The following is a 13,882-nucleotide window of genomic DNA, read 5'->3' as shown; positions in this document are numbered from 1 at the left end:
GACTCTAATGGCCACCGTAGTGCCCACCCCTCTGGGGCATTAAGGAAATGGCATGAAACCATGCTGTGAACTGTACCACCAGGGGACAGGATACCCCTGAGAGGTGCCCAGACCCCTGGGAACTGTGGGGGTTTGTTTCACCTGTAAACAAGATGAGCACAGTGAAACAGCCAGAGCCCAGCCTTCTCGGGGGGCAGCGGCACTAGAATGCCTCAGCCTCAGAAGCTGCTTGCTGAGCTGGCCGGCTGAGAGCAGGGAGTGAGAGGCAGAGGTGGGGCTGGCATTTCTGGGCCAGCCCACGGGCTCTGTCCCCATGAAGGGGTGACAATCAGAAAGTTGAAGCATTCGAGGCAGACTGTCCCCTCTGGAGAATATCCCCACCGCTGACGCATGGCGACCAGCAGGACCCCTGTTAACCTAACGGGACGAGAGGACTGCTTTCACCTGGACCAGGTGTTTCCAGGTCAGGATGTCTCTCTGCCGACCCCTGGGTCTCTGTCTAGGACAAGGGTCTGCAGCCAGGACTGGCCTCTCAGGACGTCGCCAGTTCTCTGGTCATTGGGAAGCAGGCTGGGCCCATAGTCAGACATGGACAGGACACAACATCTCCCCGGACCTTGCGACTTCCTGCCCCACAGCACACACAGCACAGAGCCAAGCAGAGGGAGCCCGACACAGCGACCGCTGCAATGCCAAGCAGAGGACCAGGTGCACCCCAAGCAGCTCAGGAGGCACAGCCCTGCAGGCTTCCGTACAGGAGATGCCAGAGAAAAGGCCGTCAGGCAACCCCCTCTCCAGAGGAGTCCGTTTGCTGAGGGGGCGGATGGGATTAGCGCCCCCATGGCCAGAGGCCTCATGCTAGCACTCCCCAGACCTCTGCCACGTTGTCTGTCTGCTGAGGAAGGGTCCAAAACCCCCAGCTCAAGGACGGAGGGACATGAGCTCACAGGCCCCCACCAAAGACCCTGCTGCCCCAGGGCCAGGCCACAGGTGAGCTCCATCCCTGAAGTCCCCAGAGTGTCCGCTGTGGGCCGAGTGTTGGCTAACAAGCAGGCTGCGGGGCCTCTGCCCAGTACCCTCTGCTGGGAAAGGGACTACAGGAGAGCCAAGGGCCTGGGGAAGGAGCCTAGAGGCCACGTGGTCCCACAGTCCAGAGTGGAACTGGAGGCATGAGTCCTGTCCACATGTCAAGAGAGGCCTGGGGGTCAGAGTGTACGAAGCAGACATGGGCTCTTCCCGGAGCACCTGCCTCTTCTCCTCCTGCCTCCTCCTCAGGGCCCCAAGCCTGGACCCATCTCAGATATAGGCCCAAGCAGCAGAGCCTTCTCTGCTTAATCCCAGCCAGGCTCCAGACACAGCCGGCTCTCCATGGGCTCCTGCCTACAGACGAACACTGCTCTTTCTCACCAACTGTTCACAGCAGAGACCTCTTTCTAGACCTAGAAGCTCTGGTGGGTCTGCACTGAGTCTTCCTACTGCTGTGTGGCCATGCCCAGTCTGAAGACAGGACAGGGCCCAGAGCAGGTGCACCATGAGGCCCAGACCTGGGAGGCTCAGACCCAGAGGCCGCCCGGGGACTTGGGGAGCCATCCTGGTCAGAAGAAAAGCTGATTAAAACTCCAGGAATGGGCGCTGCACGTCAGCATCCTGCTGCCAGCGAGGATCTGCCCAACCTCTGGGCAGGAAGCTCCAGATCGACCATGGAGGCTTCCCTCATAAGACCAGAGACGGCCGCTACCCCAGCCCCAGCCCCAGGCAGGGCCGCCCTGTCTTCAGCAGGGCTGGCCACGGGCAAAGCTGTCCTGTGTCTGCTGAAAGGAGCCTAAGAGGGACCCAGCCACCTCTGGTCAGGCAGGGCAGGCAGAAGCTGCTGATCTCAGCGTGGACAGACTGCCTGCTGATGGCTTCTCTAGAACAGCGAACGGGGAGGCACAAGCAAGGATGCCTCGGAGGAGGAGGAACCGGACTCTCCGACCTTTTGGGCTACGGAGCTCTGTCCGTCAAGCAGACACATCTGAAGTGGCTCTGTCTCCCCTTGCCCGGGCACAGAGGCAGGGTTGGGCCTGAGGGTTCACCTGAGAGGGCATCCTTTGGGGAAGGGACACCTAACGGACTTGTTCCCTGTGCCAACTCGGATCGCCGGGTCAGGACACCTGGTCTGATGTTGGGAAGAGCTCTGGGCCAGCTCCGATCCCAACGGGAAGGACGTTGTGCGGTCCATGGAGTCTGCTACTGATCACTGCAGATCACCGGAAGTGACTGACGTCTGGATGCCCGTCGGTGGCCTGGCCCTCACTGCCCTCGCCCAGCCCCATGGTCTCCGAGGGAGATGCCCCAGCCGCTTACCTTGGGCTGGAAGGACACCCGGTGCTTGGCGGGCTCGGCCTCCGGCTTCACCTCTTCCCCGGAGTCCTCGCTGTAGCTCTCAAACTCGCTGGAGCTCCAGCCTAGGTCATCCGCTTCCCGAGGCGCCCCGTCCCGGGGCGTGCCCTCATACAGCTTCCTCTCGGCCCCTGCCAGCCAAGGGACAGCACTGTGAGTGCAGGCCCAGGCCCAGTGGGAGCCCGGCAGCAGAGGGACGGAGCAATGTCCACTGCGCAGAGACAACACTGAGAGCAGTGGAGGCCGGTGCCAGGCAGGCAGGGCCTCCCTCCTCTTCTCAGAGGGGACGCTGGAGGACCTCGGTCAGTGGTTCTCAACCTGTGGGACGCAACCCCTTTGGGGGTCGCCTAAGACCATCGGAAAACACATCTTTCCGATGGTCGTAGGAACCGTGACGTCTGCCCACATGCAGATTTGCCCACTTATGAGTGCCCCCACATGAAGATTGTTACCCAGCCTACACCATGCTTCAAGACACGATTTCATTTAGTTGTCATTAGAAATAAATACTGCACAATCTAGAATTACATATTGTTTTTGTGATCACTATGCTTCAATGATGTTCAATTTGTAACAATGAAAATACATCCTGCATGTCAGATATTTACATGATGATTCGTAACAGTAGCAAAATGACAGTTATGAAGTAGCCACAAAAATAATTGTGTGGTGTTTGCTTCGGCAACACATGTGCTAAAATTGGAACGATACAGAGAAGATTGGCATGGCCCCTGTGCAAGGATGACACGCAAATTTGTGAATTTTAAAAATAAATAATTGTGTGGTTGCGGGTCACCACCATATGAGGCACTGTATGAAAGGGTCGCGGCATGAGGAAGGTTGAGAACCACTGCCCTAGGTCAAGTCCTGCTCTGGTCCTGAGCTCCCCCTCTGGGCATTCCAGGCAAACTAGAGGGGAAGTGTGAGGAGCAGGAGAGGGGACACAGAGCCGGGGTCCAGCAGGGGGTGCACCTGGCCCAGAATCCAAGGGCCTCCCTGCTTCTCCAAAAGCCCTACAAGAAATGGCTTAGAAAACAGAAACTGTGGATCAAGACTTGGGTGGGACCCTCCACTGGTCTGGAAGACAAGTCCCACAAAGGCCGAAGGACTGCCTCTTGGGGTTCTTGTCCCGTTGGGGTGTAAGGGCCCTTTCAAGTTGAGGTGGGAAAGCAGTCACCCAGGCCCAGCGCTGGGTCCACTGAATGGCTTGGAGGCCCCAGCAGGTTCTCTAGGGCCCTGGGCTTCTGGGTCCTCATCAAGGACCTGGAGATGTCCTGCAGGCCTCGCAGAAGGCAGGGCGGATGCAAACACCTTGTCTGTGCAGAGGGCCATGCCCAGCCCTGGTATCAGAACAGCTTCTTGCAATGCAGAGTTGAGCTGCTGCTGAGCCCCAGGAATGGACTGCCCAGGGATGGTCTGCCCAGGGATGGACTGCCCCAGGGATGGACTGCCCAGGGATGGTCTGCCCAGGGATGGTCTACCCCAGGCATGGACTGCCCAGGGATGGACTGCCCAGGGATGGTCTGCCCCTTAGATGGACTTCCCAGGGATGGACTGCCCCATAGATGGACTGCCCCAGGATAGACTGCCCAGGGATGGACTGCCCAGGGATGAACTGCCCAGGGATGGACTTCCCCAGGGATGGACTGCCCAGCAATGGACTACCCAGCGATGGTCTGCCCAGGGATGGGCTGCCCCAGGAATGGACTGCCCCTTAGATGGACTTCCCAGGGATAGACTGCTCAGGGATGGGCAGCCCCATAAACGGCCTGCCCAGGGATGGTCTGCCCAGGGATGGACTGCCCCAGGGATTGACGGCCCAGGGATGGACTTCCCCAGGAATGGGCTGCCCAGGGATGGACTGCCCCAAGGATGGACTGCCCAGGGATGGACTGCATGGGGATGGACTTCCCCAGGAATAGAATGCCTCATAGATGGACTGCCCAGGGATGGTCTGCCCAGGGATAGACTGCCCAGGGATGGGCTTCCCAGGGATGGGCTGCCCAGGGATGGACTGCCCCGGGATGGTCTTCCCAGGGATGGACTGCCCAGGAATGGACTGCCCAGGGATGGACTGCCCCAGGGATGGTCTGCCCAGGGATGAACTGCACCATAGATGGACTGCCCAGGGGTGGACTTCCCCAGGGATGGTTTGCCCAGGAATGGACTGCCCCATAGATGGACTGCCCCAGGGATGGACTCCCCAGGGATGGACTTCCCCAGGGATGGGCTGCCCAGGAATGGACTGCCCAGGGATGGGTCTGCCCCAGGGATCGACTGCCCAGGAATAGGTGTGCCCCTCATAGCTGCTGATAATAACTCACCAGGAGTGGGGTTGGGGGGGCAGTGTGTGAGGGCACTCTGAGTGGACTGCCTACAAGCTCAGGGCTTAGGGGAGAGAGGATGGGGCAGGAAGGTTGCCAGCCAAGGAACAGCCCAGGTCCAGCCCAGAGGCCTCGCTGGAGAGACATGTCCAAGTGAGGAGGCAGTGAATGGGTGGTTATTTTTAAGCAGCAGAAAGCAGTGACTAATGGCCCTGGGGAGTGGGGCAGCTGGAAGCAGGCTTGGCCTTTAAAGGTTGGGCTGATGGTCCATTACTGCCTGGGGATGGAGGGGTGCACCTGGGATGGCCCCCAGCCTGCCCATGCATATGCATACCCACAGGACTTCTCCCTGGAGCCTCTGTGTCAGAAGGAAGCAAATCCTCATTGCTCCCATTAGGCAGGTGAGAAAACAGGGGCCCAAGAAGCCGATGTGAGGCAGTCCAGAGAGGGAGTGGATGCAAGGCTGCAGGCTTCTAGGCCAGTGCTCCCGATACATGCCGTCTGGCCTTCCTGGGCCAGCCCCACAATTGGCACCATCACCCTTCCGTGCCAGCAGGCCTGGGCTATCCCCAGGGGAGACCCGCTCCTCCCTCCCACCACCCTAGAGTGGTGTCTGTTGGCGGTACAGGGACGAGGACTCAGGCTGCCTGAATCCTGGGACCCCTGCTCACCAGGGCCTCACTGTAAAGCCCGAGGGTAGCAAGGACATGCCCTGTCCTCCCAGACCCCAGGTGAAGTGAAGACTCAGAACTAAGTAGCCGCCGGTCACTTAAATGACTCATGAGAAAACCCACTGGCAGCAGGCTAAGTCAAATTCCCTGTGCTCTCAGCTACGCAGCCCTCCCAGCTCTCACACCCGCTGTCTTCCCGCCCCCCCCCAACATGCCTCCTCCTCCCCCACCCCAACTCTGGAACCTCAGTAGGGAAACACCCAGCGGGTGAGTTCTGCCTAGGGCTCTGGGGACCTGGGGCCTTGCCGTGGCCTGTGTGGCCCCGCAGTGGGAGTGCTGGTCAAAAAGGTTTTTCAACACAGAAGAAAGGGCACACTCAGAGTGCCACGGGGCGGCCCCAAGAGGAGACGCCACAGAGGTTCAAATCCTGCCTGCATGCTGGGACGCGCGCGCACACACACACACGCATGCGCGCACATGCTGCATCTCTAATGTGCCATGGCCCTCCCTGCTGACCTCACAGGGCTGGTGGGGCAGAGGGAACACCCAGGCTTCTCAAAACGCCAGCCAAGTCCACTTACGGTGGGGACCCAGGTTCGAATCCCAGTTTCTTTGTTACATGGGGACACGGAGTGTTTGAACAGATTCCCTGATGCGGACCCAGCTGCCTAACTCATGTCCAGCCAGAGAGGGTCTGCCTGCTCACTGCCCCACACTGCCACCCCGGAGTTCTAGCTACTGCACGGTCTGGCTCAACCATCCGTTCACCTCCCCCCACGGCCCTGGGAAAGAGACAAGCGCACCCCACTCCCCCCCGTTCCCTGGAACAAGAGCCAAGACTTGGAGAGATGAGATGCTGGTGAGGGGACCCGCAGCCAGGAGGCCCCAATCCCCTGCCATGGAGCCAACCATACCTGCTGCCCATGCAGCAGTTTACACCAGCCAGAAGGAGGGGCACTGGATGGGGTGGGGCCAAGGAAGGAAATGGAAGGGGAAGACCCCATCCCCCACCCCGGGATCCACAGAGAACTGAGAGGGGCCATACCGGCCTGATGGGCATCCAGATTTTCGCAGGGGACGTCGTCATAAATCACATCTTCCTCCAGGGCGGGGAAAGTGAAGCGGCCGCCTGCAAGCAGAGAGATGCAGCTGCAGCTGGGAGCCGGTGGGCGGAGCCGGAGCCGCAGACAGTGCTCCCGCCCAGCATCTCGGGCGGCTCATGCTGCCTCTGTCCACAGCATCCTCCTGACCGCCGCAGACCTGTCTGTCTGCCCAAGACCCGCAGGGAACATAAAGCAGGCATTGCCACCTGGACCCCAGGGTGAGCCCCACCTGCCGCTGATAACCCTGAGCAGGCACAGTAGCTCCAGTGAGTAAGTGGTGGGGGAGTGGGGGTTCAAAGAGAGTCCCCCAAAACTCAGCCAGCAGGGTCCTGACTAGTGGCAGCATCCATGTGAGCACATCCCTCACCCCAGTCCCCCACTGGGCAGGCAGAGGGCACATGCTATGATCCGGCTTTGGGTGACAGGTACTTTCCCAAATGGAAAATTCCAGGAGCTGTGCCCCAGCCCCCCCCCCCAAAAAAACCATGTGCCCAATCTCTGCCGTCTTTGTGGGTGAAGGAGTGGTCCCTGACCAGGGTCTGTTCTTGCTGTGCCTGCCCCCCCTCACCCCCCACCCCCGCTGACTCTGACAGTTCTGTGATGTGCCCCTTGGTCCTAGGATGCTTGAGCCCCAATCCAGACCCCATCACCCACCTTTCATTGTGTCCTGTGGCCTTTGGACTAAGATGTAAGCACTAATGCATGACTCCAGGGCCCTGGAGGAGTCATGAGCTCCTGCCTGGGCAACCCCTCAGCAGAGGCTGGGCCTCCCCCTCCAGACCAGCCCTTCCTCACCACACTCCTCCTCTCCTTCCCTTGTACCTCCTAGCCAATCCCTGTGCCTGAAATCCTAACCCATCTCCTGCTTCCTCCCTGCCAGCAGGACCTCATGCCCCTCTCCGTGAGCCCCCCGCCCCCAGCACCACCACCACCACCACCGGGCCTTCTGGGGGTGCAGATGAATAGACGGCACTTCCTCCAGGATAGGGCTCAGGAGGCCAGAGGGCCACTTCAAGCACTCCAGTGTCCCCTTTGGGACAGTCACCAAGCCCACAGCAGCCCTCCCGAGGGATACCGGCTCTGGAGGGGGTGACGCTGGGACCAGCCTCCTGAGTCTGTGAGACCTGGAATGGCAGGCAGGGACTTACTGCGACGGGAGCTCTTCCGCCTCCAGCTGGAGCGTCGGACCCCGGAGAAAGCCGAGTCCCCAGCATCCCCATTGCTCACCACAGCCGGCACCCTGCAGGGCGAGAAACAGACTCTGAGCCCGCAGAGTGGACAGTGGATTCCATGACGCCTCTGCAGCTCCTCACCGAGTCAGCAGGGCACACCCTGGGCAAGGCTGGAGGCCAGGATGCCCCAGGTGGCCAAGTCTCCCGAGTACCCTCTCAGCACGCTCCTCTTTAGAAGGCACCACAGGGCCAGACCCGCTGCTGTCCCAGAACCCGGGGCAGGGGCCTGTCTTCTCCCGGCAGCAGAGACCCAGTGGGTGCCCCCAGTCTCCTGTCCCTCCTTCCTTCCAGATGGAGAGGGATGCCAAGGGCTGACGATCCTGACTCTCGGAGAACCAGGCCTGGCACCGCTTCTGGTGGCCACGTATGGGAGTGCAACTCAATTCTCCCTCCTGCTTGAGGGTGAGCTGGACTTGGTGCCTGTCTCCCAGAAGGGAAATTTGGAACACGAAACCCCAAAGTCACCACCCAGGTCAGGTACCAAGGTGCATACACCATTGAGGCCACTGAGTGCCATGGTCTCTCCTGCTAGGATGTGGCAAGCGGCACTTCACCTCTGTGGCACACTTGCTAAAAACCAGTTGCACCTGTCCAGACATGAGAGACTACAGACATCCTAGGATTGGGTGACAGTCTACAAAATTCCTGGCTGGTGCACCCCAGCCTCTCAGGGCCACAGAATCCCAGGAAAGGGTGAGAGCCAGCCACAGGTCTGAGGACCAAGGTGATGTGGCAGCTCAATACAGCGTGGGTCCTGAATAAAGCCTGGTGTTCGTGTCTTAGTAAAGACTGAGGCTAGACAAGTGTGCCAGTGTCCTAGCACAAATGCACATGGTCACAGGGTCCACTCAGACTCGAAGAGACACTACAAGACAGGGAGAACTGTCCCTGTGGGCTTCTGAGACTGTAGCTCTTTACAGGAGTAGAAAGCCCCAGCTTTCTCCCTCGGAGAGGCTGGTGGTTTTGAACTGCTGGCCTTGCAGATCACAGTCCAACATGTGATGCCTAGGCCATGAGATGAACAGTGACAGGGAAACCAGTGGTGGGTATATACAACTCCGTCTACTATCTGTAGGATTTTTCTGTAAACCTAAAGTGATTCCAAGGTGAGAGTGTATTTAAGGAAAAAGCCCAGGCTTTTGCTAATCTGGAGGGTAGAGGGCATCAATTGGCTGACAGCAGCTCCCGCTGCCAAGGCATTGACTGGACCTTCCCGGCCCCCAGGCCCTTAGCAGAAAGGGAAGGGTGAGGTGCAGAGCAGTGCAGGGGGGAAGGCGGGTGAGGACACATGTACACTGTAAGCACCTCACATGGGCACGGCCCTTTGTCTCACCTTCTGGGTGACAGCAAGATGCAGACCCAGGTATCCTCCCTTTGCACCTTTGCGGGTGAGGCGAGGAGCCCACCCAAGGTCATGCTGTCAGGAAGTGACAAAGCCAGACCAGGGGCCCAGCTCACTGAGTCTGGGCTCTCCCGTGCCCCACACACCTCCCAGGGCATCGGGGGCAGGGGGCGTGGTGTGTGTTGATGGAAGGCAGCGCTGTGTGCAGGGTCCGCATGGCTACTCTGCACATGGAGTGCCGCTAGCACCACAGAGGGAGCTGGTCTCTAACTGCTTCACTCCCACGAGCTCCACTGTAAGCAGCCACATGCAGCTGGTGGCCGTGTCCTGGAGAGGCAGGTCTGAGCCACTGCATGATCACAGAAGGGAGTCTCTGCTCCCACTTGGCCGCTAGGAGTCAGCAGAGTCACCCTGGGGAGGGGACTGGGTCCAGAGGCCCAGAGTGGGGCAGGGCTGTCCTAAAGGAAGCCACCGGAGAGTGCCCAGTGTTAAGAGCTGTGCCCCTCGCTGCCCGCCCGGCGAAACCCAAACTCAACAGCCTGCCACTCATCACAGCCTCCTCTTTCTCCCGAGGGGCAGGCAGCGGCAGCGGCCCAACAGGAGACCCACTGCCTGGCTAGGGCTCTCCGCCAGCTCCTCAACACAGCTGCCCCTGCAGGGTCTGCACCCCACTGCTCAGGGTGGGAGCTCACAGGAGCTGGCCTCTGCTGTGGTGCAGTGCCGGGGTGATGGGTAGCTCTTGACCAGGTCCCAGTGGGCGCTGCTTGTTCGGTTTTGCAAGTTTGTGCATCTACCTCCGTAAGCACCATCTGAAGTCCAGCTTTCTGTTCGCTCTACAGATGGAGAAAGCTGAGGCTCAGAAAGTCGAATTTGCCCCAAGTCATTCATCACTCAGTGGGACCTCCTGCAGAGTATTTCCCCAAGGCCCCCCATTCTCACCCATGCCCACAGTACGCAAACCCAAGACACAAATGCCAGGCCGAGCCATGTGGCTCTGATTAAGCCTGCTGCCAGATTTCCTGCCAGTGCCGACCACTGAGGGACAACCTGCACATTCTGATTTCCCTACTTCTACTAAACAGAATAAACTCCAAGACTGGGTGAAGCTACGGGTCAGCCAGTATGGGGTCGGAGCCACCTTAGCACTGCCCTGGGCAGACTCCCACACCCCGGAGGGGCGGGCACAGAGATAAGGAGCTGTCTAGTCCTTTTGTTGTTAGCTCCATCGGTGGAGGCACGGCTGTGACCCGTGGGGTTTGGGGTGGCTCTTTTCCAGAAGGCTCCCTGGTGGCGCAGTGGTTAAGTGCTCCACTGCCAATCAGTGTGTTGTCGGCTTGAAACCACCAGCCGCTCCTTGAGAGAAAGACTGGCTTCTTGGGAGGCCGTCTGCTTCCATCAAGATGGCAGCCCTGGGAAGGCCCTGAGGCAGCTCCACCCTGTCCTGCGAGGTCAGCAGGGGTGGGAATGGACTGGGCGGCAGAGGGTGATCTTCAGACGCCGCTCACCAGGCCTTTCCTCCTTGTCCATGCAGGTGGGACGTTGGCCGGCAAGCCAGTCACCTGGTCCCAGGTTCTCGGGATTAGGATGTGGAAATCTTTGGGGGATGGGCACTGGTCTACCTACCAGAATTGGGTGAATGCAAATGAAAGGGCTACACAGACTGTCAAGGCTAGTGCTGTGCTTCCACAGGCAAACAGGAGTCAGCCTTCTGCATTCCCCTCTCAGGAGGGGGCGAGGGGCAGACTCCTTAAAGAGGCACTAAGCAATCAAGGGAGGCACGGGGCCATTTGGGGGAGGAGAGGCTGCATGGCTTTTACAATGGATCCCCAAAGGGTCTGTGATGGAAAGACCAGTACAACACTGCCATGGAAATTGAGAAGCCCTGTAAGCTAGGGTGGGGGACCAAATGCAAAGGAAAACACAGAACAGTCTTGCCACAGAAGGTCCCTGGGTAGCTCCAGAGGTTTGCACTCAACTACCAACCAGGAGGGCTATGATTTGACCCCACCCGGCAGCACTGCGGCAGAAAGGCCCACAAGCCCTGAGGAAGCAGGTCTGCCCTGTGGCACCCAGGGTCGCAGTGAGTTAGGGTCGACTACATCCTGGTTAACCAAAGTGGCACTAACACAGAGGCTGGTGGTGCGAGCCCACCCATTGTCACCACGGAAGAAAGGCCTGGCAGCTGGCTTCCATAACGGTCAAAGGCCAGCAGCCCCGAGGGGGCACCCAGGGTCACAGTAAGTCAGAACTCTGAGCTTGGCCTGTGTTTTGTTTCAGGACTGGCAGGAAGGGTTTGTTCAGGCAGGGCCAGGTTCAGGACTGAATGTCCCCAACGGTGCTTTGTCCCCGGTGTTCATCCCGACACTGGAAGTCCCCTCTCTGATGACTAGCCACCTTCTAGCCACCATGCACTCAGCAGGGCTGCCTGCAGCACTCTCCCGAGCCAGCTACACCTGGAGATTACAGGTGACAAAATGCTCCCCGGCAGGCAAAAGACAAATCCCTGTCCTCGTGGCACTGCCACATCCACATGGAGATTCAGTATCTGCCCACCCATCCTCAGGCCCCTCGGGGTGCAGGGTGAGAAGGGAGGGGCTCCTTGATTCTGCCCCCACTTCCAGGGCAGGTGCCTTACCTACAATCACATGGGCCAATGCCAAGGCCTGGAAGGTCCCAGGCCTAGCTGCCCGCCTCAGTGGTGCCCTGGGGAGGTCTACCTTCTCCCCTGGCGCCACGGCAACCATCGCCGAGAACAGAGCCATCACCACTCAGTGGGTAGAATCCTTGTTCCACGTACAGTGGTTCCAACCCACCCAGAGGCTGCTGGGAACACAGGCCTGCCCATCTGCTGCCCTGAGGTCACAGCCTTGGAACACTGGTTCTCAACACGCAAGGGCAGGAGGGAACGGGTGGCCGGAAGCCAGGGCTGGGGACGGGCCAGGTGTGCATTTGAACTGCTAAGCCTGAGGCGGAATGGATACCATGAGAACTCACAGCAGTGTACCCAAATATGACCATCCAAACAGTTGACCCCACCCACCTACTGAGAGCCCACACGCACTCCAGACGAGCCCAGGGTGCAGTCTCTGTTCCACTTTGACTAGCTCTTTGTGACCTGGGTGGGAGAAAGACAGGCCTGTCCACTGCCCTAAAGAGGTACACAGTCATGGAAACGCACGGGGCATGGGGGCAGTCCCACCCTGCCCTAGAAGGTGGTGGTGTCAGCATCGACTCGATGGCAGTGAGTTTGGTATGTCTGGGGTATGTGACCGTGGGAAAACCACCTGACGTCCCTGATCCTTGACTTTTCCCCATTCCCGTGGTGACCACTGCAGCTCCTTCCGAGGGATGTGAGGAGGGAGAGCAGGAGCATTTTGCCTGGATTCCGATATGCAGTAAACATGGTCCCCAACATCATTGTGGTTTCTAGTTCGGCTAACAGATGGAAGGTGCCCTGATGACACGGGGGTACAGTGCTCAGCTGCTAACTGAAATATTGGCAGTTCAAACCCACCAGCCTGTCTGCGGAATAGAGATGAGGTCATCGGACATCTTCCGTAAAGATTGCGTCCCGGGAAACCCTCTGGGGCAGAACGGGAATGTGCCACCAATTAGCACCTTCAGTCTCGCCGACCTCTCTTCTAAGAAGCGTCCCAGCTGCACTTCTTCCAAGGCAGTTGTTTGTCTGTCTGGAGTCCCGGTACTTCTGATATTCTGCACCAGTACAAACACATATCCATTCTCCTCTGGCTTCCTTGGTTCATTGCCCAACACTCACACGCATGTGAGGCAACTGAAAATGATGTGACTCAGGGGCACCTTGGTCCTCAAGTGACATCCTTGCTCTTCCACACTTACAGCAGGTCTTATACCAGAGTCACCCAGTGCAGTGTGTCACATGATCTCCTGGCCGCTGCTTTCATGAGCACCGATTGTGGGTTCAAGCAAGATGAAATCTCGACAACTTCCACCGTTTCTCCATGTCACGCTGCGATTTCTCCTTTCCGTACACTGGGATGCAGTCCACCCTGCAGGATGAAATCCTTGAGCTTCATCGGCAAGTGCTTCGAGTCCTCCCTTTCGGCAAGCACGGTTGTGTCATCTGCTTATCATGGGCCGTTTGTTAATAAGCCTTCGTCCGCCCCTGATGCTGCGTTCTTCCCTGTGTAGGCCACCTCTCCGATGGCGTGCTGAACAATGTGGTGCAACTCTGATGCACACGGTTCCGATTTTAAACTATATATTCCCAGAATTATTTGGCCTACCATCCCCTTTTCAGAAAAAAAAATTACTCAACATCCCTCTAGTAATCAAAATCTGGGGGCTATAAGCCACTAATCCAGAACAAATGTAAGTATCTGCTTTTAGAGTCCCCTGAATTGTTCCCGCGTCTCCTAGGAGGCCGCGTCCCTCATCCGGGGAAATATCACTCAGGCAGAACAAGGGGTGTCATCACTGACATTAGATGGGTCTTGGCTGAAAGCAGAGAACACCAGACAGATGTTTCCTTGTGTCTTATGGGCTGTGCCAAGGCCCCCGGCGGTGTGGATTATAACAGACTGGACAGCACTGAGGCGAACGGGAATTCCAGAATACGTGATTGTTTTGGCTCCTGCAGAATGTGTACATGGATCAAGAGGCAGTTTTGAGAACGGAACAAGGGAATACTGCACGGTTTGCGATCAGGAAAGGTGTGCCTCTCATCACACCTGGTCAATCTACATGCTGAGCAAATCATCCTGGAAGCTGGATCAGATGAAGAACGTGGCACCAGGATCGGAGGAAGGTTTATTAACAACCTGCAATATGCAGATGACACAACCTTGCT

The 13,882-nt window shown here is 58.4% G+C and overlaps 1 protein-coding gene and 1 non-coding gene across 4 annotated transcripts in view; one reads left to right on the top strand and one right to left on the bottom strand.

Annotated features, from left to right (window-relative positions):
• ARHGEF10L (Rho guanine nucleotide exchange factor 10 like) overlaps positions 1-13,882 on the bottom strand; it is a 143,234-nt gene that overhangs the window by 77,657 nt on the left and 51,695 nt on the right. For all 3 annotated transcript variants that reach the window (XM_075551217.1, XM_075551234.1, XM_075551226.1), the window contains exons 5-7: positions 7,629-7,720; positions 6,423-6,506; positions 2,347-2,513 (exon numbers count right to left, since the gene is read on the bottom strand). In XM_075551217.1, coding sequence (XP_075407332.1) covers positions 2,347-2,513; positions 6,423-6,506; positions 7,629-7,720 — 343 coding nt within the window. The remainder of the gene's footprint in view (positions 1-2,346; positions 2,514-6,422; positions 6,507-7,628; positions 7,721-13,882) is intronic.
• LOC142438213 (U6 spliceosomal RNA) lies at positions 3,052-3,158 on the top strand. Its single transcript, XR_012782636.1, has one exon. It is a non-coding gene; the product is annotated as a U6 spliceosomal RNA (small nuclear RNA).

This window comes from Tenrec ecaudatus, chromosome 1 (assembly GCF_050624435.1).
Source record: "Tenrec ecaudatus isolate mTenEca1 chromosome 1, mTenEca1.hap1, whole genome shotgun sequence".
Lineage (NCBI taxonomy): Eukaryota > Metazoa > Chordata > Mammalia > Afrosoricida > Tenrecidae > Tenrec > Tenrec ecaudatus.
This window is presented reverse-complemented; position numbering and strand designations above follow the sequence as displayed.